The 27895-nt window shown below is 50.2% G+C and overlaps 1 protein-coding gene across 6 annotated transcripts in view; it reads right to left on the bottom strand.

Moving 5' to 3' along the window:
• Positions 1-2001: 2001 nt before the first annotated feature.
• Positions 2002-27895, bottom strand: part of MGAT1 (alpha-1,3-mannosyl-glycoprotein 2-beta-N-acetylglucosaminyltransferase) — a 30378-nt gene continuing 4484 nt past the window's right edge. For 5 of the 6 annotated variants that reach the window (XM_081091919.1, XM_081091922.1, XM_081091920.1 and 2 more), the window contains one exon: positions 2002-4549. In XM_081091919.1, coding sequence (XP_080948045.1) covers positions 3089-4432 — 1344 coding nt within the window. In that variant the 5' untranslated portion in view covers positions 4433-4549 and the 3' untranslated portion in view covers positions 2002-3088. Of the gene's footprint in view, positions 4550-25757; positions 25829-27895 lie in introns of those variants that run through there. The other variant, XM_081091924.1, reaches the window with a different exon arrangement.

The following is a 27895-nucleotide window of genomic DNA, read 5'->3' as shown; positions in this document are numbered from 1 at the left end:
AAAAAAAAAAAAGCAAGCAAGCACATTCTGACCTGGCTGGGAGTTAAAATGTGGTCCGTGGTCCATTCTCCTTATCAGAGAAGAGAACTGCCTATCAAGGAAAGATTAACAACCTTGTTGCCAAAGCAATGGAGTCTTGGAGGTGCCCGCCCTTTGCAACCCTCAGCCCACATTGCCTGTGGTATGTAACCATTATACCCATTCTTATTCCTTTTGCTTACTTCCCCATGTAATTTTTGTCTTTCTACCCACTATATGAGCTAGCTTAAGAGGGAAAGGGGGGGAGACAGCAGAGATGATTTTTGTGGATGACCTGCTGCTCTCCCATGCTGCCCACAATATTGGAAAATAAAAATGCTCATATTCTGCTTAATTGGCTCAAGTAGTGACAAGCAGCCCAGACCCATTCCTGGTCCGGTTTCAAGCACACTGGGAATTCCTGAGCCCGGAAGAGGGGCCGCAGCTGCTCCGGTAGTGACCAAGTGATTGCCCACTGACCGCTGGCCCATCTGGTGTGAAGCTCCAGAATGGTGTCTGTCAACAAAGCCTGCAGTTTTCAAATCCATTAATGAAATCAAGTGGGTAGGTCACGGCAGCATTTAAACAAACTGGCAAATAGACACTCTCGGAATGCATTACACGATATGGGTGAAAGTTCCAGAAAACGTTAGCCAGTATGTGCATTCTGAGTGGCAGTGTAAAAGGCATTCACACGGGGGCCCTGGTCACTAACACAGCTTATCAGGAGTGCATGAAAAGGGGCCACAAACTAAACCCGACAGGCTCTGAGGAGGCCTGCATGGCAGCCTTAAAAACACAGAGACTCAAAGTAACCACATAGGATGGTCTGAAACTAAAACGTTTTTAAAAATCCTCACCTGAGGATATTTTTTCCATTGATTTTTTAGAGAAATTGGAAGGGAAAAAAGGAGAGGGAGAAAGAAAAACATCTGTGAGACAGACACATTGATTGGTTGCCTCCTGCTCGTGCCCCAACCAGGGCTGGCTATCAAACATGCAACTGAGGTATGTGCTCTTGACTGGGAATCGAACCCTTCAACCGTGGTCCGCAGGCCAACGTTCTAACTACTGAGCCAAACTGGCCAGGGCTGAAATTAAACCTTTTAACTAAAAGCAGTTTATGGTGGGTGGTCATGTCCTAGGCTAGAACATTCCCTGACAAAGGCCAACTTTCACCTTGAGCCTGTATCTTTGGAATGTCAGGGTAGCCTGCCTTTTTCCTGACCGCTCAGGGCAGACGCTACACATCCTCTCGTTGTTATAGTTAATGGTTGACTGTAACTGCCCTGCACCCACCTATGTAAAAGCAGCATGTGTCTATCATTTACTTTTTATGCAATCCCACAGGTTTCCCGCTTTGCTTTCTCCCACCTCCCCCACTCTGTCACCAAGGATTTCATGTAACCCACCCACTTAGGTCTTCTCTTTTGATTGTAATGTAGAAAATAACATGCAAGACTGCCATTCTCTGGAGCATTATCTCCATCCACTGAGATTTTGCTTCCTGGCAATTGTCAGTTTGGCTCAAATAAACTCACAAAAACTCCCTACAGGCTGGAATGTTTCTTAAGCTGACGGAGTATCAGCTCTGCATCCTGGAGGTCAGGGCAGTTCCCGAGGCCCAGAAATGCTGCCTGAGCCAGCAGAGGGCACCCTGCACACAGCACCCACTTGAGCTCTCCTCCCGCCCAGGGCTCACAGGAAGCCCAAGCCCACCGCAGCCCCACAGCCCCCTCTAGAGATGATTATGGTCTTGGGTCCTGTCCATACTCAAGCCTGGACTCTGTTTACCCCAGACCCTGCAGCCTTCCTGTGCTCTGCCCCTCCTCCTCGTCATCTGCTTTCCCTTCCTCCAAACGATGCACTCACTTCCTCTTGCCGATGCACTTCCTCTTGCCGGCTCAGCCTTCCTGTAATCTTCATTCCCCCTCTTCCTTTCCTCCTCCACCCTCATCTCCTTTTCCAGGACACATACACACGTTTTTCAGACAATTCAGCCTTTTATTTTTGAAAATAATTCTGAAGCTTCAACTTTCTTCCATGAACTGAGGTCGCGCAAGAAACAAAAGCACAGACGTTGCTCTCCAAGCCCCCATCTGCATCCTAACCTGAACAGATACAGGGTGTTGAGGGGTGGGGTGGGCACAGGAAGGAGGGTTGTGTGGGTCATCCTGTCCTGGCTGCTTTGCCTCACACTGAGGGGACCTCTAAAAGCCAAGGTCTCAGGGAGGAGCTAACCTCCCTCCCAGCAAGCCGGCTCAGAACCCTCCTGGAATGACAGGAAAGGACCCGCTTGCAGACAGGATGGGCTGAGGGGCAGCTTCTGTTTCTTCGAGGCAGGATGAGAGAGGGTGCCCCGCACACCAAGCTTCCCCCCATCCCCTTTCCCCCACTGCCAGGGAGGAGCCAAACTGGCCAGGGCTCTGGTGAAGGTCTTACTTTTCCCCTTCAATTTTCCATCTTGGAATCATAACTGCTAGGCTGCAGGGAAAGAAGAGCTGTGATAAGGAGAGAGGAAAAGAGGGGGGAAATAGGCGGGAGGCATAAACCCTGACAACCTAACAAACTCTGCCCAGGCCTAGATGACAAAACCCCTTTGCTTGGTCTCGTTCTGGCCACAAATCTGTCTGTTCTCTTCTCACCGGACCCAGCTCCCGCTCCAAATGGGGGTGGGGTCAGGCCCAAGAGAAGGGCCCATACCTGGCTGTGAGAGCCAGGACAGGGAAAAGCGGCCTGGGCAAGAGAACTCAAGTTGCCAGCCTCTCTGCAGATGCCCTAGGAGGAAAATTGGCACATGAAAGCATGTGGCCCCAACAAGCCGTCTCTGCCTACCACACAGTGAATTCTTGCTCAACATCCCCCAACGTACCCCAGAAAGTTTCCCCTGATTTGAACCTCTCAATGGGCGAGTCATCTTCACCTTCTCATCTGTGCACTCGAACGCCACTCAAAAATAAAATAAAAAGATAAATGGGCCCAAGAGAGACACACAGAGGAGGGTGCAGCCAGGACTGCAGTCTGTCTCAGCATGTGCCGTGGCAGGGAAGGGGCCGGGAGACAGGCAGCACTAATTCCAGCTGGGATCGTAGCCCTCCCAGGTTTGCGGGGGCGCCAGGTGGACACGGCGGCCCCTGAAGAGAAAGCTGACGATGCCCCTGTAGCCGGCCCTGGGGACCCCCGACTTGAGGTCATCCATGACTCCTAGGGCCTTGGCGAAGGCTTTGAAGCTGTCCCTGCTGGTGTACTGCACCCGCACCTCCCCCAGTTCATTCCGCTCACTGGTCCTCACTTTCTCCACCTGCAACAGAGGGGCGCCATAGACGCGGGCAAGGAAATCCCTGTCATAGGCCTCCTGCCGCAGGTACGACAGATTCAGCTGGGTGAAGGGCACAAAGTGCTGGTTCAGCTTGATGAACTTGAGATGCTGGTCAAAAAACTGCCCGTGGCTCACACCCTTGCGGCCGAAGGTCATGGTTCTGGAGATCTCCGGCCGCAGGCAGGCCCGGCCCTGCCGCTGCTCAGGCCGCCGCATCCAGTCATCCCAGAAAGCCTTGGGCCACTTGGGCTCCAGCTCGGCCCACAGCTCGGCCAACAGCAGCCAGCCCAGGCCGGGGAAGAAGTCGGTGCGGTAGAGCAGCTCCGGCTTGCTCGAGTCCACCATCTGCTCCTTGCCGTTGTCGTTCCAGGCAGACACACACCAGAGGGAGGGGTCGGCCCTCAGCAGCGGGTATGTGGCCTGGAAGTACTCGAAGAAGTCCGGGGCCACCTCCAGGTCATCCTCCACCACGACCACCGCGGGGAACTTGAACTTGTGGAAGATCTGGCCCAGTGCCCAGCGGTAGTGGCGCGCGATCTTATAGTAGCCCTGGAACTTGCGGTGGTCGGGTGGCACCGCAATAGTACTCAGGTCAGGCTGTCGGATGTGTGTAATGGCGCTGCCATAGGAGGCTATCACCTGAGCTGTCTCCTCGTGCCCACAGTCCTGGCTGACAATGATGGGGAAGCGCTCGGCTGAGGGCCGATAGTGCAGCAGCTTGTCCAGACAGCGCCGGACAGTGCTGCGGTCACAGGCGATGACCAGGACGGGGATCACAGCTGGCGGCAAGGTCACAGGCCCTCGTGGCGGCACAGGTGGGACGGCAGTGGGCACCCTCCACCGCTGGCCCCGCCGCACAGAGTACTCCCAGATCTGCTGCAGCAGCCCCCGCTGCCGCTCCAGCTCCACCTCGGTGTCCTCGGCCAGGCGGATCACCTCGCGGGTGAGCCTGGTGGGGTCGTCATCCAGAGCGCTGTCTGAGGGCAGCCTGCTGGGCACAGGGCGCGTCCAGAAGAAGAGCAGCAGCAGGGCGTTCCAGGCCACAAAGAGGATGGCGCCCCACAGCACAAGACCTGCAGACTGCTTCTTCAGCATCCTGGCCCCCGCGGGGAGCCACGAGAGGGGCGCTCAAGCTGCCCTGCTGGCCGGCCTCACCCGCACAGTTCTAGGGATGTGTCCTCTGGGCTTTGGGATTAGGAAGCAGCCATGCACCTAGGGAGAGAAGAGAGAACAGCAGCCATCATCACAAAGGCATGTGGCAGCATGGGGTGGGGTGAGGGGTATTCCAGGAAAAGGTGAACAGTACAGGAGGCAGGCATTCTCTTAGAAAAGAACTGCCCATCCCCTAATCTGGGTGGTCATCTGAATAAGAGAATAGGGCTGGGACAACATGCTTCCCCATTCGAAGATGAGTTTGGCCCAGTCATGGTGGCTCAGTGGTTGAGCGTCGACCTATAAACCAGGAGGACATGGCTCAATTCCTGGTCAGGACACATGCTCAGGATGCAGGAGGCAGCCAGTCAGTGATTCTCTCCCATCACTGGTGTTTCTATCTCCCTCTCCCTCTCCCTTCCTCTCTGAAATCAATCAATCAAACACACACACACACACACACTAAAGGCCCAATGCATGAAAATTGTGCAAGAGTAGGCCTTCCCCCGCTGCCAGTACCAACTTCCCTCTGGCACCCGGGACCCATGCTTCCCTCCGGCTTCCAGGAGGCACCCAGGACTCGGGCTTCCCTCGCAGCCCGGGCTTTGTCCGGAAGGACGTCCGGTCTAATTAGCATATTACACTTTTATTATATATCTACACTAATAAAAGAGAAACATGGTAATTGGCATACGACCCCTACCCTTCCCATTGGCTAATCAGGGAGATATGCAAATTAACTGTCAGCCAAGATGGCAGCCGGCAGCCAGGCAGCTTGAAACTAACATGAGGCTTGCTTGCTTCAGTGACGGAGGAAACCAACGTTCCCCTCCTGCTGCTGCAGGCCTCTGAGCCTGCAGTTTCAAACACTGTAACAAATACAGACACTAAACAAAACTCCAGAAACCTGCTTTCAGCAGGCTGGGATCTCAGAGCTGGAGTTGATACAGAGTTTCGAGAACCGAAACAAACCAGATACCTGCTTTCAGGAGCGGAGGCCTAAGAGCTGGAGCCTCAGAGCTAAAGCTGGCCCAGAATAAAAAGAAAAAAGAAAAAAAGGAGCAGTTGGGAGCTTCAGTTCAAGCCTGAAAACAGCCCTCAGCCCCTCACCCAGACCGGCCAGGCACCCCAGTGGGGACCCCCACCCTGAAGGGTGTGTGACCAGCTGCAAACAGCCATCATCCCCTCATCCAGGTTGGCCAGGCACCCCAGTGGGGACCCCCCCCCCGATCCAGAACACACTTCAGGGCAAACCAGCCAGCCCCCACCCATGCACCAGGCCTCTATTCTATATAGTAAAAGGGTAATATGCCTCCCAGCACCGGGATCAGCGGAGCTGAGAGGCCTCCCGGCACCGGGATCAGCGTGACAGGGGGCAGCGCCCAAACCCCCTGATAGCCCTGCGGCTCTGTGTGTGACGGGGTGGGGCCACAACCTCCCTATCTGCCCTGCTCTGTTCGTGACAGGGGAAGGCGCCCCAAACCCCTGATTGGCCCTGCTCTGTGGGTGATAGAGAGCGGCGCCCCAACCACCCCCCCCCCACGGGCCCTGCTCTGTGTGTGATGGGGTAGCGCCATAACCTCCCCATCAGCCCTGCCCTGAGTGTGACAGTGGCGGTGCCCCAACCCCCTGATCCACCCTGCTCTGTGTGTGACAGGGGGCAGTGTGCCAACTCCCCTATCGGCCCTACTCTGTGAGTGACGGGGAGGGGGGGAGCTCCTCAACCCCCTGATCAGTCCTGCTCTGTGCGTGACAGGGTACGGAGCCCCAACCCCCTGATTGGCCCTGCTCTGTGCGTGACAGGGGGCAGTGTGCCAACTCCCCTATCGGCCCTACTCTGTGAGTGACGGGGGAGGGGGGGGGGAAGCTCCTCAACCCCCTGATGGGCCCTGCTCTGTGCATGACAGGGGGGAGCTCCCCAACCCCCTGATCAGCCCTGCTCTGTGCGTGACAGGGTACGGAGCCCCAACCCCCTGATTGACCCTGCTCTGTGCGTGACAGGGTGTGGCGCCACAACCTCCCCATCGACTCTGCCTTGAGTGTGACAGGGGGCGGTACCCCAACCCCCCAATCGGCCTGACTGAGGCCTGAGCATGACTGAGGATGGCATCGCAACTTCCCAATCTGCCCTGCTCTGTGCATGTCAGGGGGTGGCGCCCCAACTCCCCAATCGATCCTGCTCTGAGCCCAACCAGGGGCTGCACCTAGGGATTGGGCCTGCCCTCTGCCACCCAGGAGCAGGCCTAAGCCAGCAGGTCGTTATCTCCCGAGGGGTCCCAGACTGCGAGAGGGCACAGGCCAGGCTGAGGGACCCCTCCTTCCCCCCGAGTGCACAAATTTTTGTGCACCAGGCCTCTAGTATATATATATATATTTTACATGAGTTTGTGAGTCCTCAGAAAAGCAATACCTGTATATGTTTGAAGGGTAAAGTGATGTTGGTGGAAGTAAAGAAGCAAAGGAACCCCACCTCTCCCTTCCCTACCTGACAGATTTCATTTCCCATTTTCTAGCCCAGGGGTGGGCAAACTTTTTGACTCGAGGGCCACAATGGGTTCTTAAACTGGACCAGAGGGCCGGAACAAAAGCATGGATGGAGTGTTTGTGTGAACTAATATAAATTCAAAGTAAACACCATTACATAAAAGGGTACGGTCTTTTTTTTCAATAGTTTTATTCATTTCAAACGGGCCGGATCCGGCCTGCGGGCCATAGTTTGCCCACGGCTGTTCTAGCCAGAGCTCAGGGGGAGGATGGATGGGACCAGCTGCCTCCCATTATAAATCAAAATGCCCAAAATTACTGAATTAATCAAAGTCAAATATCACACTTCAGGACTAAAGCCAGCACCTTGTTCAGTAAGGAAGACTGGAGGCATTCCCACCAGCAATGCCAAGCACATGCGATCTACATGGCTATTTAACATTCTATTGGAGGGATCAGCCAGTGCAACTGGAACACAGAACAGAATTAACAGTGAAGACGTGGGAAAGAGGCAAACTACCCTTATTTGCTGATTCTGTGAGAATATGCCTGGAAAATTCTACGAGAATCAATGATAAAACCAACCCAATCAAAGACATGACCAAGGTTTCATGATATAAAAATTAACACGCAAAAACCAATAGCCTCCATACCCACAAGTAACTCATTAAAGAAACAATACATGAGAAAACCCTATTTCAATAGCCATGAAGACAATAAGCTATTTAGGAATAAACTTAACAAGGAATATTCAAAACTTATATGAAAAAACTGTATCTCCTAAAAGACACAAAAGACTTAAAAATCCCTTGTTCTTGAATAGGACATCTCAGCATAATAAAAATTCTCAATAAGGATACCTTTCTATGGAGCTAGACAGACACTACTAGTTGTACTGGTTAATAATGCGGATTTTTTTCAATAGATGGAGTTACACATACTATGCTGAAATATATGCGATTTGATGTGTATGCTATTTGGTGCATTGACAGCAAGCTTCAAAACTTCATATGTCAAATTTCCTGAAGGTGTTAACATCATAGATATTTTTACGCTTAAAAATGTCGAATTTCATGCCAAAAAACGAGCATTTGCGGGAAGTTTTAATTCATTACTTTATTTTGAAGAAAAAGTTATCATATACTTCAGGAAGCTTATGGTGAACATGCTCCATCTCAGGATACTTGTGAACGCTGGTTTAAACGCTTTAAAAGTGATGACTTCGACGTGGAAGACAAGGAACGTCCAGGTCAACCAAAAAGTTTGAAGACCAACAATTACAAGCGTTATTGGATGAAGGTGCGTGTCAAACTCAAAAACAACTTGCAGAAAGATTAAACGTTGCTCAGCAAACAATTTCTGATCGTTTACAAGCACTGGGAAAGATTGTAAAGGAAGGAAAATGGGTGCCATATCAACTGAAGGAAAGACAAATGGAAAACTGAAAAGTCATCAGTAAAATGTTGCTTCAATGGCACAAAAAAAGACTTTTTTGCATCGAATTGTGACTGGCGATGAAAAGTGGATTTATTTTGAGAATCCCAAATGCACAAAGTCATGGGTTGATCCAGGTCAACCATCAACATCGACTGCAAGGCCAAATCGCTTCAGAAAGAAGACAATGCTCTGTGTTTGGTGGGATCAGGAAGGTGTGGCGTATTATGAGATTCTAAAACCAGGTGAAACCGTTAATACTGATCGCTACCGGCAACAAATAATCTATTTGAACCACACTTTGATCATAAAATGACCAGAATGGGCCAGAAGACATGGCAAAGTAATTTTGCTTCATGATGACGCACCATCACACACTTCAAAACCAGTTAAAGACACATTAAAAGATCTTGCCTGGGAAGTATGAACCCACCCGCCGTATTCACCAGACCTTGCTCCTTCAGATGACCACTTGTTTCGATCAATGGCACACACACTTTCTGAGCAGCACTTCAAAACACACAAAGTGGAATTGGGTCTCTGAATGGTTTTCCTCAAAACAAGAGAAGTTCTATTGAGACGGTACCCACAAATTACCTGAAAGATGGGGGAAATGTGTAGCTAGCGATGGACATTACTTTGAATAAAGCACTTTTGATGTTTCTCTTGAAATTATCGTTTTCTTTGATTACAAAATCCGCATTATTAACCGATACTCCTAGTAAAGTTCACATGAAAAAATTAATCTGCAACAATATCTAGAAAAATAATGCAAGCAAGTAGGAGAGGGACTCACTGTAAACAGATAGTAAAATACTATACATTACAAAGCCTCTATCACTTAAGCGATTTAGCACTGCTTTGGCCTGTATGTTCAGTGGTTAGAACGCTGGCCTGCGCACTGAAGGGTGGTGGGTTCAATGTCTAGTCAAGGGCACGTACCTGGGTTGCAGGTTCGATCCCTGGACCCCGGTCGTGGCGCATGTGGGACGCAACCAATTGATGTGTCTCTCTCACATCAATGTTTCTCTCTCTCTCTCTCCCCTCCTCCCCCTTCCCTTAAACTCTCTCTAAATATCAATGTAAAAAATATCCTCTGGTGAGGATTAATAATAACAAAACAAAGGAACTATGTAGCTCTGTTATGTAATAAACATCATTCAAGGGAATAGAATTTTTTTATTTTTATTTTTAATAAATCTTTATTGTTCAGATTATTATAGTTGTTCCTCTTTTTCCCCCCATAGCTCCCCTCCACCCGGTTCCCACCCCATCTCCTGCCCTTACCCTCCCCACTGTCCTCGTCCATTGGTGTATGATTTTTGTCCAGTCTCTTCCCACACCCCCTTCCTCCAGAGAATTGTCAGTCCACTCCCTTTCTATGCCCCTGATTATATTCTATTCACCACTTTATTCTGTTCATCAGATTTTTTATTCATTTGATTTTTAGATTCACTTGTTGATAGATATGTATTTGCTGTCACTTTGTTGTTCATAATTTTTATCTTTACCTTTTCTTCTTCTTCCTCTTCTTAAAGAATACCTTTCAGCATTTCATATAATCCTGGTTTGGTGCTGATGAACTCCTTTAGTTTTTTCTTGTGTGTGAAGCTCTTTATCTGACCTTCAATTCTAACAGATAGCTTTTCTGGGTAGAGTAATCTTGGTTGTAGGTTCTTGCTATTTGTCACTTTGAATATTTCTTGCCACTCCCTTCTGGCTTCCATAGTTTCTGTTGAGAAATCAGCTGACAGTCGTATGGGTACTCCCTTGTAGGTAACTAACTGTTTTTCTCTTGCTGCTAATATTCTCTGTCTTTTGCTCTTGGCATTTTAATTATGATGTCTCTTGGTGTGGTCCTCTTTGGATTCCTTTTGTTTGGGGTTCTCTGTGCTTCCTGGACTTGTAAGTCTATGTCTTTCACCAGGTAGGGGAAGTTTTCTGTCATTATTTCTTCAAATAGGTTTTCAATATCTTGCTCTCTCTGTTCTTCTGGCACCCCCATAATTTGGATGTTGGTACACTTGAAGTTGTCCCAGAGGCTCCTTACACTATCTTCATATTTTTGGATTCTTTTTTCCTTTTGCTTTTCCGGTTGGGTGTTTTTTGCTTCTTCGTATTTCAAATCTTTGACTTGATTCTTGGGATCCTCTAGTCCAGTGGTCGGCAAATTCATTAGTCAACAGAGCCAAATATCGACAGTAACGATTAAAATTTCTTTTGAGCGCCAAATTGTTTAAACTTAAACCATATAGGTAGGTATATTGTTATTAACTTAATTAGGGTACTCCTAAGGCTTAGGAAGAGCCACACTCAAGGGGCCAAAGAGCTGCATGTGGCTCACGAGCCGCAGTTTGCCGACCACAGCTCTAGTCTGCTGTTGGATCTCTCTATTTTATTCTTTTTTTTTTTTTTTTTTTTTTTTTTAAATATATTTTATTGATTTTTTACAGAGGGGAAGGGAGAGAGATAGAGAGTCAGAAACATCGATGAGAGAGAAACATCGATCAGCTGCCTCCTGCACATCTCCCACTGGGGAGGTGCCCGCAACCCAGGTACATGCCCCTGACCGGAACCGAACCTGGGACCCTTCAGTCCGCAAGCCGACGCTCTATCCACTGAGCCAAACCGGTTTTGGCTCTATTTTATTCTTTATTTCAGTCAGTGTATGCTTAATTTCTAATTGATCCTTTTTCATATCCTTGAGGGTATCACTATATTTCTTGGAGATTTCCAGAAGATTCTTGAGTAGTCTATAACCATGGTTTTGAACTCTATATTCAATAGTTTGCTTTCCTCCATTTCTTTCATTTGTGACCTTTTTCTCTGTCTCTGCATTTTGGCTGGTTCCCTGTGTTGATAGAGTGGCTTTGTGTGCTAGGCGTCCCATAGGGCCCAGTGGCTCAGCCTCCCTAATTACCTGAGGTGGACACTCTTGGTGCACCCCTTTGTGGGCTGTGTGCACAGTCTTGTTGTAGTTAAGCCTTGATTGCTTTGGTATCACTGGGGAGAATTGACCTCCAGGCCAATTGGCTGTGAGGACCAGTTGTGTCTACAATGGGAGAACTTCTGTGCTGGAGACACCCTTATGGGGCAGGACTTGCTTCAGTGGGACTTTGGCACTCACTGAGTCTGCCCCCTTAGTGTTTCTCATGGATGTGAAGAGTTTTAATCTGGATGGTCTCACTCTGACCACTGGGTACACTGGCTCTTGGATCTCCAAGGAGGTGCAAAGTCAGCCACTGCCTGAAGCCACCCAGCAGGAGCTACAGAGAGATCTGCAGATTCCTCTTCTTTGTTTGGGGTTTGAAGGTGCCCAGATGAGGCCCAGCTGTGAAGCAATGCAGGCTGCTGACTAGCCTTAGGCCTTCTTTTGAAAGCTCTGGGGTTCTCTGACCCAGCTACAGTTTGACAGGTTTTTAGGGGGAGAAAGGCCAGGCCATTCGTACGCAAAAGCCTCTACACACAGCTTGGGTGGGGTTGTAAATTGGGTGGGGCGGGGTCTCAGGGAATCACCAGGGAGGAGCAAACAGCAATGGTTGCCAGTCAGCCCTCCCCCGGATAGGTCCCTGGGTTTCTGTGTCCCGCGGCCCTGTGCAGGAACAATGATTGCTGCAAGCACCTCTGCGAGATAGACGCCCTCAAGTTCTGGCCCAATGCTAGACAGTCCAGTTTCTCTTGGTATGAGTCTGGGTCCCCAGATTCTCACCCAGAACTGGAGTTCAGAGCAGTCGGGAGCTTGTATCTCCCTCCCAATTGAAAAAGACAACAGCGTACCCAGCTGCCAGCCCCTTTCGCAAGCGCCTCCGTACCTCCACACTTCCACACCTCTGCACCTCCTACAGGAAGGACTCAATGCGCTTTTCTCTTTCCTTCTAGTTATAGAATTTCCACTCAGCCAGCCTTCCCCTGGTTCTGGATGATATTCGTTTTGTCTTTTAGTTGTAGTTTTAATGTGGTTGTGCGCGGCAGCAAGTTCAGGTGTTTACCTATGCTGCCATCTTGGTTTCTCCCCTCAATGGAATAGAATTTAAACTCCAGAAATAGACCCAACTACACATAGAAATCTAATGTTTAGAAATCCTGGGGCAAAATATGGTCTTATTACTAATAACAACTATATAGCTTTTTGGAAAAAATAAAATTAGATCTGTACACAAGAATAACTTCCAAGTAGCTCAGAGATTTAAAAAAAAAAAAATACACACACACACACACACACAACTATAGCCCAGCTGGTGTGGCTCTGGTTGACGAGCATCAATCCATGAACCGGAAGTCACAATTCGATTCCCAGTCAGGGCTCATGCCCGGGTTATGGACTTGATCCCCAGTAGGGGGCATGCAGGAGGCAGCCAATTCTCTCTCGTCATTGATATTTCTCTTTCTCCCTCTCCCTTCCTCTCTGAAATCAATACAAATATATTTTAAAAATCAATTAAAAGTAACATTAAAAATAAAGTGCTAGAAGAAAACATGGATCAAAACCTCTATAACTTGGGTATAGGGAAAAGCTTTCTAAATGAGTCAAAATCCTGATACAATAATAAATAAAATACTTTTGCACAGCTAAAAACACATAAGCCAGTGTGGCTCGGTGGGTTAGAGCGTCATCCTGTACACCAAAGGGTGCGGGTTCGATTCCTGGTCAGGGCAGGTGCAGTAGGCAACCAATCGATATTTCTCTCTCATATTGATACCTATGTCTCTATGTCTCCCTCTCTTTCTCTCAAATCAATGAAAAATATCCTCAAAAAACAAACAAACGCATAAGCCAAGTAAAAAGTCAAATGACAAACTGGAAGAGAATATTTGCAATATACATCATAAAGAACCAATACCCTATAGGCAAAAAACTTAAACCCCTGAGAGCAAAAATGGCCAAAAATATTTCTCTAAAAGACAAGGGCAAAGACACTAAAATGGTCCTTAGACATATGAAAAGATGATCCATAATAAGAAAAATGTAGCCCTGACCGGTTTGGCTCAGTGGATAGAGCGTCGGCCTGCAGACTGAAGGGTCCTAGATTCGATTCTGGTCAAGGGCATATACCTTGGTTGCCGGCACATCCCCAGTAGAGGTTATGCAGGAAGCAGCTGATTAATGTTTCTCTCTCATTCATGTTTCTAACTCTCTATCCCTCTCCCTTCCTCTCTGTAAAAAATCAACAAAATATTATAAATATGTAAATTAAAACTAATTGAGATAACATTCCTCACCCATCCGACTGATACAAATGCAGAAACTTGTCCTTCCATCCTAAGTGTCAACAGAGAAAGGAAATTCTTAACTTTGATGATGTCCAACTATCAGGGGCTTTTTCTTTTATGGATCATGCATTGTATCTAAAATCTCTGCCTAACCCAAAGTCACAAAGACTTTTCCCTGTTTTCTTTTTTAATTTTGTAGTTTTAGGTTTAACATTTAGGTTTATGATTCATTTTGAGTTAATTTTTGTATATAGTGTGAGGTATGAAACTAATATCCTTTTATAGCAGTTTGTCAGTTTGTCAAAATGCTAAACAGAGAATTACCATTATGACCCAGCAAGTCCACTCCTAGATATATATCCGAGAGAAATGAAAACATATGCCCATACAAAACCTATATGGAATGGTTATAGCAGCTTTATTCATAATCGCCAAAATCTGGAAACAACCCAAAAATCCATAAACAAGGCACTACGAAAAAACAAATTGTGATTTACCCATACAATGGAATAATATTTAGCAATAAAAAGGAAGAAGCTACTGATATACACAATACATGGATGAATCTCAAATAATTAAGCAAGATGTGAAAGACCAAAAAAAAGTACATACACTATGAATCCACTTATATAAATCTCAAAAAATACAAAGTAATCTATAAAGACAGAAAGAAAATCAGTGGTTGCCTAGGGATGGGGGCAGTGAGAACAGCGGGGGAGGTCTAACAAAGGCGCATGAGGAAATTGGAGGGTGGATATGTGACAAGAGCTTCACACTTATCACATTGTACTTTTTAAATATGCACGTGCAGTTTAATATATGTCAATTACACCTCAATTAAACTGTGTGTTTTTTTAATGACATGTTTGGGTCAAATGACAAAACTGGAATACGAGGTGGACAACAGTAGGTTTATAATTGTGAGGATTGAAAAGCACAGAGTTTATTCTATTATTCTTTACTAATTGTTGTATTTTCCAAACAAACAATTGTAAACCTGCTTTTGCCCACCCCTGGCACAGCAGTTAAGGGCGATGGGATAATCCCTGTGTCCTGAATTCCTCAAACACTCAACGACGTGCAACACACACCTGCAGTCTACCAGGCTCGGGAAAGGGGCTGGGACACACACCCAACAAGAAACAAGCAGAGTCCCACTAACCCCTCACTCTGCCAGATTCCATGACTTGAATGTGGAGAGCGGCTACAGTGTTTGGACAGGTTCAAGCCTCAGACTAATGAGAGGGCACAGACTTCTCATTGCCACATGCAAGTCCTCCCAGCACAATTATAGCCAACAGCTATAGTTGTAAGCTTGAACCTATGGTCCGAACACGTGGCCCCACGTGCCTGAGTGATATGGGCTTGATAGAGTTCAGGTGCATGTAATTGAGTAGGATCGAAACCCACAAGAATGCTGTAAACATCTTGACCACGCCCTTACTTTGCCTCATGGAATGTGGCTATAAAATAAAGACAGGGCTTGTAGTCTCTCTCCATCCAGGAGCAGCGTCCCACCCAGACCCAGCTTTTATTCTCTTGTCTGTCTTTTCTCCATCCTTCACCCCCACCCCCCGCCCCGTCTCAGGGTCACTGAACCAGGCTGAGCTGACATGGCTCATAAGGCGCCCTGGGGCTGAGTATGCCATGGCCATGCTGGCTCGCCACACTTGAAAGGACCTACTAAACCAGGGGTCCTCAAACTTTTTAAACAGGGGGCCAGTTCACTGTCCCTCAGACCATTGGAGGGCCGGACTATAGTTTTAAAAAAAACTATGAACAAATTCCTATGCACACTGCACATATCTTATTTTGAAGTAAAAAAACAAAACAGGAACAAATACAATATTTGTATTTGCATGTGGCCCGCGGGCCATAGTTTGAGGACCCCTGTACTAAACCCTCCAACTCCTGGACAGCAGCCATTCCTGACCATGTGATCTCTCGTTTGCCTTCCTGCCTCTGGTCTTGCCCCTTTACACCCCAAACAGTCAGGTATGTGCCCTCCTATGACAGCTTCTCTGCCAGATACCCTCTGCCTCACAGCCCAGTTCTCTAATCCTGGTCAAAACCTTGGTCCAGATGCGATCTCTGTGCTCCTGGGCTCTCAAGCAGGCAGTCTCAAAGGGGCTGGTCCTGAAGGGCCTCTGAAGGGACCTGGAGACGCCCTCAGTGCCTGCCAGCACCGAACCACCTGTCTTTCCTCCCAGAAACCACCCACCTGCGGCTCCACACCCCCAGCCTTCTCAGAAACCACAAGTCTATTTCCGTTTTACGGTGTCATTAACTTCCTATCTTATCAGTGGCCATATGCCAATCAGGCTTTCCAGTTTCTTCCTCACTCCCCCTCAGGATGTGGTCCATGTCTGAACCTTCACCATGCAGATCAAAGCAATTTCTGAAGGCCCTCAGCAGACTGGATTCTTAGCAAGTCTGTAAACATGACAGTGGACCCATGGCCAACAGGAAACAGCTGCCACAGTACAGGCAGGCCTCCGCCTTAGCACTCTGGCCCTTGTTCACCAACCCATGACCCTTTTCTCTAACTTCCCAAACAGAACGTGTTCCTCTTGCCATAAAAGAACACAACACACCCGTTCCCCGACCCCACAGCTTCCTTCCCCACACAAGCTGTTCGAGTCCCAGTGCCGTCTCCTACTGCTGTCCACAGATTCTCCAGAGCAAGACTGTCCACTCTCTGGTCCGGGTGCATGCACAAACGTGAGTGCATGCACTTCTAGCAGCCGGCTGTGCCCTAGAGATGAGAAAGCCCTTTGGGCCAGCAGAGCCCACATACTCCTCCAGGAAGCACTGCCCTGAGTCCTACCATCAGGAAGACATCGGAGTAACAAGGGCAAGCCGGAGAGCCTGGGGCCATGCTTGGCATCACCCCACATTTCTTCATATCTCTGAGACTCAATTTTCTCACTTCATCAAATACCCCATTGGATGCTGTGAGGACTGGGAGAGATAATCCATATCAGGTGTTTAGAGCAGTGCCTGGCACATGACAATATACACACTAGCCAGTCACTCATCTGTCCCCTTTCTGCTGGCTCGCTTTGCTCCACTCTTACTAGTTTCCTTCCAGGCCCCAAATACGCCAGCCCACCTCAGGGCCTCTGAATGTGCCTGATGCCTGATCTGCTCTTCCTTGTCTTCGCCTGGTGCACTCTGACCCGTATATCTACCAGGACAACTTTCCTGATGTCTAAAGACTAGGGGAGCTCCACCTCCCCTTCAAACCATCAGCACCAGCATCTCTTGCTCAACATCTGTCAAATCTCTCAGCTACAAGCTACTTGGGGATGAGGATCAGCTGCCTCAGTGTGCCAAACTGCTGTGCTGGGATCCTCAACATTCAAGAGATTTGCTGTGACCTAAAAACTGGCCACACACCCACAATCCCTTAATGGCAATTCCCAAGTCCACAGAGAGCTAAAAAACAGAAGTTTTCTACACTCATTTGGCAGTAAAATCCAACTTACCCTCATTTGGTGAAATCTGATCTAATCTAATGTGAGGCTATTTATAGTCTTTATTTATCCCACTTAGTGTGACTAGTCATACATTTTGCTACAGAAATAAATATGTTGGATTATGGTGTGCTGCTCCAGACCTTACACTACATCATTTATGCACCAGATTGTTACTTATTTATTTACATACATACATGGGGGTGACATTTGTTAAGAGGATCATATAGGTTTCAGGTGTAAATTTCTGATACAAGATCTACATATTATGCTGTGTGTCCATCATTTACATACATGGGAGTGACATTGGTTAATAGAATTATACAGGTTTTAGGTGTAGATTCTGATACAAGATCTATATATTATGCTACGTGTCCATCACCCAAAGTCAAATCATATGTTATACCCACTTCACCCACTCACTTGCCACTGGCAACCACCACACTGTTGTTTATGTCTATGAGTTTCAGTTTTATATCCCACATATAAGTGAAATCATATGGTTCTCAGATCATCTTTTTTTTAAAATATATTTTTATTGATTTCAGAGAGGAGGGAGAGGGAGAGAGAGACAGAAACATCAATGATGACAGAGAATCACTGATTGGCTGCCTCCTGCACACCCCTACTGAGGATTAAGCCAGCAACCTGGGTATGTGCCCTTGACCGGAATCAAACCTGGGATTCTTCAGTCCGCAGGCCGATGCTCTATCCACTGAGCCAAACTGGGTAGGGCTCAGATCGTCTTTTTAAAATCCAAAAAATTCTAAATTCTGAAACACATCCAGCCACAAGAATTTCAGAATTATGAAAATAGAAGACAGTTACTCACTGCCATTATCCCATTATAAGGCCTCAAACCCTTTATTCTGAACCGTTTTTCCTTATTATAAAACTAGAGGCCTGGTGCACAAATTCGTGCAAGGGTGGGGTCCCTCAGCCTGGCCGGCGATCAGGGTAATCGGGCCATCTCGCCCAGTGGGAGAGCACTGACCATCAGGGCAGCTCCTGAGTTGAGCATCTGCCCCCTAGTGGTCAGTGCGCATCATAGCTACGGGCCAGTTGTCCAGTCATTACGGTCACTTAGGTTTTTATATATATAGACTAGAGGCTCAGAGCACAAAATTCGTGCAGGTGGGGGTTCCCCCCAGCCCAGCCTGCACCCTCTCCAATCCGGGACATCCCTCTCACAATCCACGACAGCTGGCTCCTAACTGCTCACCTGCCTGCCTGTCTGATTGCCCCTAACTGGCCCCCCTGCCAGCCTGGTTTTTAAAATATTTTGGATTTTATTTTACTTTATTTTTAAATGAGTTTATTAAATTGATATGCAAACACAGCAGGGCCATGGTGCAATAGCATATGGGATGGTTATACATATTTTTTTTAATATATTTTTATGATTTCAGAGGGGAAGGGAGAGGGGGAGAGAGATAGAAACATCAATGATGAGAGAGAATCATTGATTGGCTGCCTCCTGCATGTCCCCTACTGGGGATTTGAGCCAGCAATCTGGGCATGTGCCCTTGACCGGAATCGAACCCAGGACCTTGCAGTCCACAGGCCAATGCTCTATCCACTGAGCCAAAGCGACTAGGGCTAAAATTTTTTGGATTTTAAAAAGAACTGCCCCCCCCCCCCCCCGCCAGCCTGGTTGCCCCTCACTGCTCCCCCTACCAGCCTGGTTGCTGCCAACTGCGCCCCTTGCCGGCCTGGTCGTCCCTCACTGACCCCCCGCCCCTCCCCGCTGGCCTGGTCGCCCCACGCAGCCTGCTGTTCGGTCGTTTGGTCGCCCCTCACTGCACCCCCTGCCGGCCTGGTCGCCCCACACAGCCTGCTGCTCAGTCATTTGGTCGTCCCTCACTAACCCTCCTGCCGACCTTGTTGCCCTACTCAGCCTGTTCGGTCGTCCGTTTGGTTGTTTTGGATGTGACAGCCGCTGGCTCTTTATATATAGACTAGAGGCCCAGTGCACAAAAATTTGTGCATGGGGGGGGGGCAGAAGGGGTCCCTCAGCCCGGCCTGTGCCCTCTCGCAGTATGGGACCCCTTGGGAGATAACGACCTGCTGGCTTAGGCCTGCTCCTGGGTGGCAGAGGGCAGGCCCAATCCCTAGGTGCAGCCCCTGGTCGGGCTCAGAGCAGGATCGATTGGGGAGTTGGGGCACCACCCCCTGTCATGCACAGAGCAGGGCGGATTGGGAGGTTGCGATGCCACCCTCAGTCACACTCAGGGTAGGGCCGATTGGGGGGTTGGGGCACAGCCCCCTGTCACACTCAAGGCAGGGTCGATGGGGAGGTTGCAGCGCCACCCCCTGTCACGCACAGAGCAGGGCCAATCAGGGGGTTGGGGCGCTGCCCCCTGTCACTCACAGAGCAGGGCCCATCAGGGGGTTGGGGCGCTGCCCCCTGTCACGCACAGAGCAGGGCCCATCAGGGGGGTTGGGGCTCTGTACCCTGTCACACACAGAGCAGGGCCCATCAGGGGGTTGGGGAGCTCCCCCCTGTCACGCACAGAGCAGGGCCCATCAGGTGGTTGAGGAGCTCCCCCCTGTCACTCACAGAGTAGGGCCGATAGGGGAGTTGGGGCACCGCCCCCTGTCACACACAGAGCAGGGCGGATCAGGGGTTTGGGGCGCCGCCCGCTATCACCCACAGAGCAGGGCTGATCAGGGGGTTGGGGCACCACCACTCTCACACTCAAGGCAGGGCCGATGGGGAGGTTATGGCTCTACCCTGTTACACACAGAGCAGGGCTGATCAGGGGGTTGGGGCGCTGCCCCCTGTCACACACAGAGCAGGGCCGATCCGATCAGGGGGTTGGGGCACCGCCCTCTATCACCCACAGAGCAGGGCCAATCAGGGGGTTGGGGCACCGCCACTCTCGCACTCAGGGCAGGGCCGATGGGGAGGTTATGGCTCTACCCCATCACACGCAGAGCAGGGCCCGTGGGGTAGGGGTTGGGGCGCCGTCCTCTATCACCCACAGAGCAGGGCCGATCAGGGGGTTGGGGCGCCGCCACTCTCACACTCAAGGCAGGGCCGATGGGGAGGTTATGGCTCTACCCCGTCACACACAGAACAGGGCCGATCAGGGGGTTGGGGCGCTGCCCCCTGTCACACACAGAGCAGGGCCGATCAGGGGGTTGGGGCGCCGCCCTCTATCACCCACAGAGCAGGGCCAATCAGGGGGTTGGGGCGCCGCACCCAGTCACACACAGAGCCACAGGGCGATCAAGGGGTTGGGGAGCTCCCCCCTATCAGGCACATTGCAGGGCGATCAGGGGCTTTGGGCGCTGCCCTCTGTCACACGGATCCCAGTGCCAGGAGGTCTCTCGGCTCCGCTGATCCCAGTGCTGGGAGGCATATTACCCTTTTACTATATAGGATAGAGGCCTGGTGCACAGGTGGGGGCCGGTTGGTTTGCCCTGTAGGGTGTCCTGGATCAGGGTGGGGGTCCCCACTGGGGTGCCTGGCCAGTCTGGGTGAGGGGCTGAGGGCTGTTTTCAGGCTGGCGGTTGACTGAAGCTCCCAACCGCTCCTTTTCTTCTTCTTCTTTTTTTTTTTTTATTCTGGGCCAGCTTTAACTTTGAGGCTTGGCTCCAGCTCTTAGGCCTCCGCTGCTGAAAGCAGGTTTCTGGCCTTTGTTTACCTTCTGTATTTGAAATAATGTTGCGATCCTGTAAAGCAGGTTTCTGGGGTTTTGTTTAGCTTCTATATTTGTAACATAGTTGCTTAGAGTTGCAGATCAGAGGCCAGCAGCAGCAGGAGGGGAACGTTGGAGTCCTCCGTCACTGAAGCAAGCAAGCCTCATGTTCGCTTTAAGCTGCCTGGCTGCTGCCCGCCATCTTGGCTGGCAGTTAATTTGCATATTGCCCTGATTAGCCAATGGGAAGGGTAGCGGTCGTACGCTAATTACCATGTTTCTCTTTTATTAGATAGGATATTATTTTTTGTTGTTGTTAACCCTCACCCGAGGATATTTTTTCCACTGAGTTTTAGACAGAGTGGAAGGAAGCAGGAGAGACAGAGAGAGAAACATCGATGTGAGAGAGACACATTGATTGGTTGCCCTGACCTGGGCCAGGGATCAAGCCTGCAACCAAGGTACATGCCCTTGACCAGAATCAACCCTGGGACCATTCAGTCCACGGGCCGATGCTCTAGCCACTGAGCCAAACTGGCTAGGGCATAAAATATTATTTTAAGCCTGAATTAGTGATGGGGCCTCTCAGCTGGCCTGTCTATCACTAACCTTGCTTCCCTCTAAGCAAAGTCCCCAGAGGACAAACATCCTTCTTTTTTTAAATATATTTTATTGATTTTTTACAGAGAGGAAGGAAGAGGGATAGAGAGTTAGAAACATCAATGAGAGAGAAACATCAATCAGCTGCCTCCTGCACACCACCTACTAGGGATATGCCCGCAACCAAGGTATATGCCCTTGACCGGAATCAAACCTGGGACCCTTTGGTCCGCAGGCTGACGCTCTATCCACTAAGCCAAACCGGTTATGGCCAAACATCCTTTCTACCGTGCAGCCTGGTCACACACTGACCTATCTTGAAAGTCACAAGGCTGTCCTGGCTGGTTTGACTCAGTGGACAGAGCACTGGCCCTTGAATTGAAGGGCCCCAGGTTTGAGTCCCATCAAGGGCATGTACCTCAGCTGCAGGCTTGAACCCTGACCCTGGTGGGGGCTCGTGTGGGAGGCAACCAATTAATATGTCTCTCTCACATCTGTGTTTCTCTCTGTCTCTATCCCTCCCTTCCTCTCTCTAAAAATCAATGAAAAAATATTCTCAGATGAGGATTAACAACAACAACAACAAAACATGAGGCTGTCACTGCTTGCAGAATAAAACTTAAACTTAATATTATGACACACAGTCTTCATAACAAACTGACTCAAACATCGCTTTTCAAACTCACCTCCAACCACTACCCCACGAAGCCCATCCTCTGGCTCCAGCAGGTTACTTATTTCCCCCAGAAGTATACTTGTGCGCTGCTGTGTCTTTGCTCTGGCTGGTTCCTCATCCTGAAGTATTATCCACTGCCCCACTTGCAAGGACCACACATCTTTTATAGCCCAGTTCAGGTTAGTCCTTCTGTAACATTCCTGGCAGAGCCAAGTCTTCCCATGACTATACTCCCACCACACTCTCCCACATCTGTGTTTGTCCTCCACACTATAATAGAATCTGTGGCCGTGCCTTCCCTGGCTCCGTAGGAAAAGGGCTCTATGACCTCTAAGCCTATCACAGCTTGGCACACATATAAAATACAAGTAGTTGGAAGGAGGACTGCCTGCATTATTAACTAAATCAAGGAGCAACAAGACCAAACCAGCAGCATGAGTGAAGGATTACGTTTTCCAAAGACGACTATGACAAGTCCCACGTCAATGAGGACAGCCCTCCGTCCAGCGGTGGGAGAGGAGGGCCTGTTCCCTCCCTTTGAAACGTGTGACTTTGAAACTAGTTTGAAACGTGTGACTTTGAAACTAGTCATGAAAGGCAATCGTTTCCACCTGGTGCTCCTGAGATGCTTGCTCGTGGACCCTCCAGCCACCAATGCAAGAGCAAGTCCAGGCCACATGGACAGGACACCCTTAGGTATTCCAGTTGACTGGACATGAGGAAGCCTTTCAGATGACCCCAGCTCAGCCACATCTGACTGCAACTTCACAGAAGACCAGGAGCAAGAACCACGTAGCTGAGGTAGGAATAAAATGATTCTGTTGTTTTAAGTCACTTAGTTTTGGGATGATTCATTATGAGGCAAAAAGTACCTGAAACAATGAGTGAAACAGAATTTATGTAGCCTTGACATGGGCAAGAGTTCTTCCTGCCGCTGTGCTCAGGCCCCATGCCCAAACTCTGAAAGCTGCGTCTACTCACATCCCCTTCCTTATTAGATATCAACTGCTGAATGGAAGCACTTACTGGCTTAAAACGAGAGCAATCATGTATTCCCTCTCACAGTGTCCAGAGGTCAGGACTTTGGACAGTGGGACAGAGGGGATGACCTGCCTCTGCTCCACAATGTCTGAGACCTCGGCTAAAAAACTCAAAAGCTGTGGATGGGCTCCCCTAAATGCTTATTCTCACATGTCTGCAAGTTGATGTTGGTGTTGGCTAAGACAGTAGCTGGAGCACTGGCTGGAACCCTCCACTGGCCTCTCCATGTGGCCTAGGCTTCCTCTGAACATGATGGCTGAGCTCCAAAGGTGAGCGTCCCAGGAAAGACAGCAAGCTACGTGTCCTTTTCAGGATCCAGCCTTGGAGCACGTCTGCCTTACTCACAGGTCAGGAGTATCACAGTCCCTGCCCGCATTCAAAGGGGGAGAGCCACAAACCCACCACCGGGTGGCTGGAGGACACTGTCTGCTTGTAACGTGTGGACTGGGATATTTACGGGTGTGCCATTCTGGGAAAATACAATCTGCCACACCTTCCTTTCTAAAATAGATCAACAGTCCAGAACACTGACTGGAGTCTCTCATGTTCTGTTATTAATGACATTTGTCTGCAAGGCACAGACTCAAAACTGTTTTTGACTTGCTACGGTTTTTCTTTAGGGAAGTGACATACAGCTGTCCACACCACCAAGTACAAAGACACCTGCACCATAGTGGGAGCCTTTTTCATACATAAAACCCTCAGCCAAAACCCAGGAGGCACTGGGCAAGCCCCACCATCCCCTGTGGGTCTCCATTTCTTCATCTGCAGGGCTGCCTCGGAGCTGTGAGATCCCTTTCTAACACTAATCCCATGGCATTCTTCAGCCAGTTCCCTCTTTCTGGTAAAAATGTTTCTTAAATACCAAGAGAACCCCAGATAGTCAACTTCCCATTGTAGGCAATAATGGAGAAGTCATATTTAGCTTCTTAAAAGTAGAGGAGCTGAAGGAATATTGACAGACTTTCCCTTCTATTTCTGCCTTGCTTAGTATGTTTAAAAGCACTACCTAGCCCTAGACGGTTTTGCTCAGTGGATAGAGTGTCAGTCTGTGGACTGAAGGGTCCCGGGTTCGATTCCAGTCAAGGGCACATGCCTGGGTTGTGGGCTCAATCCCCAGTAGGGGGCATGCAGGAGGCAGTAGCTCAATGAATCTCTCATCATTGATGTTTCTATCTCTCCCTCTCCCTTCCTCTCTGAAATCAATAAAAAATATCTTTAAAAAAAAAAAGCACTACCTAAAATATCCAGAAAACAAGAGAACATGGCACAAGTAATGAAGACCTAACTGAATTACTTTCTTGTTCAATATTAGACCTCCACTAGACTCCTGTATCACATACCAGGCTCCATAATTTCAGAAGGATGGAAGAACTGAAAGGGAGTCAGAGAAGATACACTAAATAATTCAAGGGCTTAGAAAATAAGACCTAGGACAGAAAGGGTGCAGGTTATATCCTGGAAAAGAAAAGGCAAGGGGGAAGTATGATGCTAGCCCAACAAAAGCATGAAGGCCTGGGTTTCAGGCAATCCAGCACCAGCAAACAGGTGACTCCGGGCAAGTCACTTGACCCCTTGTGACTTGGTTCCCTCATGTGAAGAGAGAGAGGGTTGATCTGGATCATCAAAGTCCCTGATCTCTGATGATGAAGAGAAAATGAGTTTAAGCTGTCACATATGCCACTGAGGTGAGACACGCGACAATGCGTCCGAACTGTGAGCACAAGGACACGGGAGTGGGGACCCGGAGCTCAGTGGTCTCCAGGATGGGGTCAGGCAGCAGTGACTCACCCTGGGAGGCAGGGCCTGGAGGATGACATCTCAGAGAAAAGGCTACATACCCTGGAGTGCGCTGCAAGAATTTTTAACACATGCGATGCCCTGCTAGGTAGTCAGAGGCACTGACCTCTTTTCCTTAGACTGTCAAATACAGAAAGGACAACAGCCAACACAATGACAGCATCCGGTGTGAATGAACCGAAATTATACCTACACTTCTGTCAGATCATTAAAGGTTTGGTAACTGGTTTGTGTGCCATGAGACGGAAAAGGTTGAACATCGCTGTTCTAAAGCAAAGACTAAGTAAACACACACAGGAGCGAGGGTTAACCCGGTGGAGCCTCGCCGGCCCGCTGTTCTGTGGAGATGCAAACCGGCCTGCACGTCCCTGCGGCTCCAGTTTACAAGATGGGACCGTGCACGTCCCGGGAGCCCCTACTTCACACCCAGCAGCAAACAGGAAAAAAGTTTTCTTGCCAATTTACATATTTTCACATAAAGTTACGTCTTCCTTGCGGCTGAGAAGAAGGAGCCCCTGTAGCTTGTGGACAGGACGCTGGGTGGTTTGGGGACAGGCCACCTCGTATCTGGCTCCCCAAACCCTCCCCGGCGACCCCACCTCTCCCGCCCGCACCCACGACGCCCTGCGCCTGAGTTGCACAACCGCCTCCGTCCAGCAGCCGGAGGCCCGCGCTCCCAAGGCGGAGCCACAGCCGACTTCCAGCTCGGGAGGGGCGGCGGCCGGGCGGCGGGCTCACGGCCCGGGGCTGTCGGGGCCACGATGGGCTCGGAGAGGGGCCGCTGCTCCAGCCGGGACCGGAGCCGAGGCGCCCTCTCCCCTCCCGCGGGCCTCCCTCGGTCGGACTCCGTCACCCCCGGGGCCAGCTCCGAGCTGCGGCCGCCGGCTCCCGGCCCGACTCACCAGGTCCCAACTTCCCGGTTCCCGCTCGGCCGCCTCGGCTGCGGGAGCGAGCCTGGCGCCCGGCGCCTTCCGCCTGCCCGGCCGCCGACGGGCAACGTGGCCCTTCCCCGGGGGCGGGGCTGCCAGGGGGCGGGGCTGCCAGGGGGCGGGGCTGCCAGGGGCGGGGCGGCCGCCGGCTCCCAGGCCGCTCCTTCCCCGCCCGCCCTCCCGCCTGACAGCGCGTTTCCCGGGGCCCCGATGTCGGGAGGCGCTGTGAACGCCGGGCCCTTTCCCGCTCGCATCGGCAACTGCACCGGTCGCTACCGACCCCGGGACACCTTGACTCTCCAGGCCCGCCCTCTCGCCTCTCCCTGCCCAGCCCCGGACTGGGGAGCAGAGCCTCCTGAGACGGGCAGTCCTGGGGAGTGCGTTTGCCAAACTCGAGGCCAACAGTCTGGGGGCCAGCTCTCCCGAACCCCGCAAACGCTCCTTCCGGGAAGGAGTCAGGGGCAACATAGGGGCCCCAGTACAACGTGAGAAGAGGAACCGGCACCAAAAGGGAGGGGGGGTGCATGACACCTGTTGCCCAAAGCAGGAGAGGCCAGCTGCGTTTCCCTCTTTCTTTTCGGTGGGGGTGGGGGTTAGGGGGTGGGGGTGGAGGGTGGGGCTGGGGAAGGAGAGCGGTTAGTCTGAGCAAAAGCAGAGACGGACATGTCCCAGGGTAGAACCAGCACCCACCTAGGGAGGAAAGGACTCACTCACAGGGTTGAGAGCCCTGTGAAAGGGGGTGGGGGCAGAATCCAGAAAAGCCTGCAGGCCAGCGTCTGACATGAGCTGTGAGGGTGGGGAGCGGAGCACTGCCTGCTCTGCAGACTTCCCTGAGAAGGGCCAGCGCTGACCTGTGCTCAGGACACCCTGCACTGGCATCGCACCTCCCATCCGCTTCCCTCCCGCCGCGGGCAGAGCAGGCTGACCTCTGTGCTGCTGGTTCCTCACTGACTTCGCTGGCTAACTCGTTTCTACATGAAACGTGAATTGTGCAGGTTCTAAAGAAGCAAAAGGCAGGGCATGCCCTAAAGGCCCTACATGGACTAGAGGTGCTGAAACCAAAGTACACAGAGGCCTCCACAGGCCAGACCCCTCCCTCAGCCTCTCTAACCCCCCTAGCAGCTCTGCATTATCATCCTGTTCCCCAGATGAGGAACGTGAGGCGCAGGGTGAAAGTGCCAAGTAATGGAGGTCATAAGACCTAGAGGGGACCTGGCTGAGTTTTAGACCCAGGCACCCCTGCCTCCAAAGCTGGAGTCCTCACGCACCCTTTCAGCAAGCGCTCTCCGAGATGTCTGTGTGTCCAGCCTGACAGGCGCAGCGTGGGCAGCAGGGAATCTTGGTAGAAGTAGCTGGAGCTCAGCCCTGAATGATCAGAGTGAGAAGAGAGCGGACACATCTGTGAGGCGGGACTGTGTGTGTCCCCGTCTCCAGCCTAGCCGACTATGTGGACTATGGCGGGCGAGGCGAGCCCGTGCTCATGTGCCGGCCAGTGGCCAGCATCTGCACCTCTGCCCTCTCGAAGCTTTTCCTCCTGTAAGGGGTATGGGAGGTCTACACACTCACACTCCATGTCAGAGCAAGAGGGAAAGCAATAGTTTCCTAAAAGTGTAAAAGGTTAGGAAACAATGGTTTGTAGATCCAAAATATCAGTAGCCGAAACCACTCTTCAGGACAAAGGACATAGTGTGATGCTGTAAGGTGGGGAGCCCAGCCAACCCATGAGATGTCAGATTCCCACCTCTAACAATAATTCTTCTCCATCGAAGGCAGTTCAATGGGGAATAAGATGGAGGACTGTCTGTGCACCAACACTCATACCACATCACTACCGTCCTTTGTTTAAATGCCAAGGCTCACAGGAGGACCTGAGTAGAAACCAGCCAACTGCAAGAGGACTGTCCCAGACAGAAAAGGCCGTTAGAAGATTGGGAGGGGCTGATGGAGGTTTCATGGGGAAGGATTTTGGGGGAATAAGGACAGAAGAAACAAGGAGTCTGATTCCAGGGATGAAACTCAGAATTGATTATGTAAAAATGGGTAGAATAGAAGGATCTGCTTATAGGATAAGAGAACACAGAAGGGGCAATACTGTAACCTGCTCACCCTAC

The sequence above is a fragment of the Myotis nattereri genome (assembly GCF_964212035.1).
Source record: "Myotis nattereri genome assembly, chromosome: 5".
NCBI lineage: Eukaryota > Metazoa > Chordata > Mammalia > Chiroptera > Vespertilionidae > Myotis > Myotis nattereri.
The sequence above is the reverse complement of the archived record's forward strand: the minus strand, read 5'-3'. Positions and strand labels throughout refer to the sequence as shown.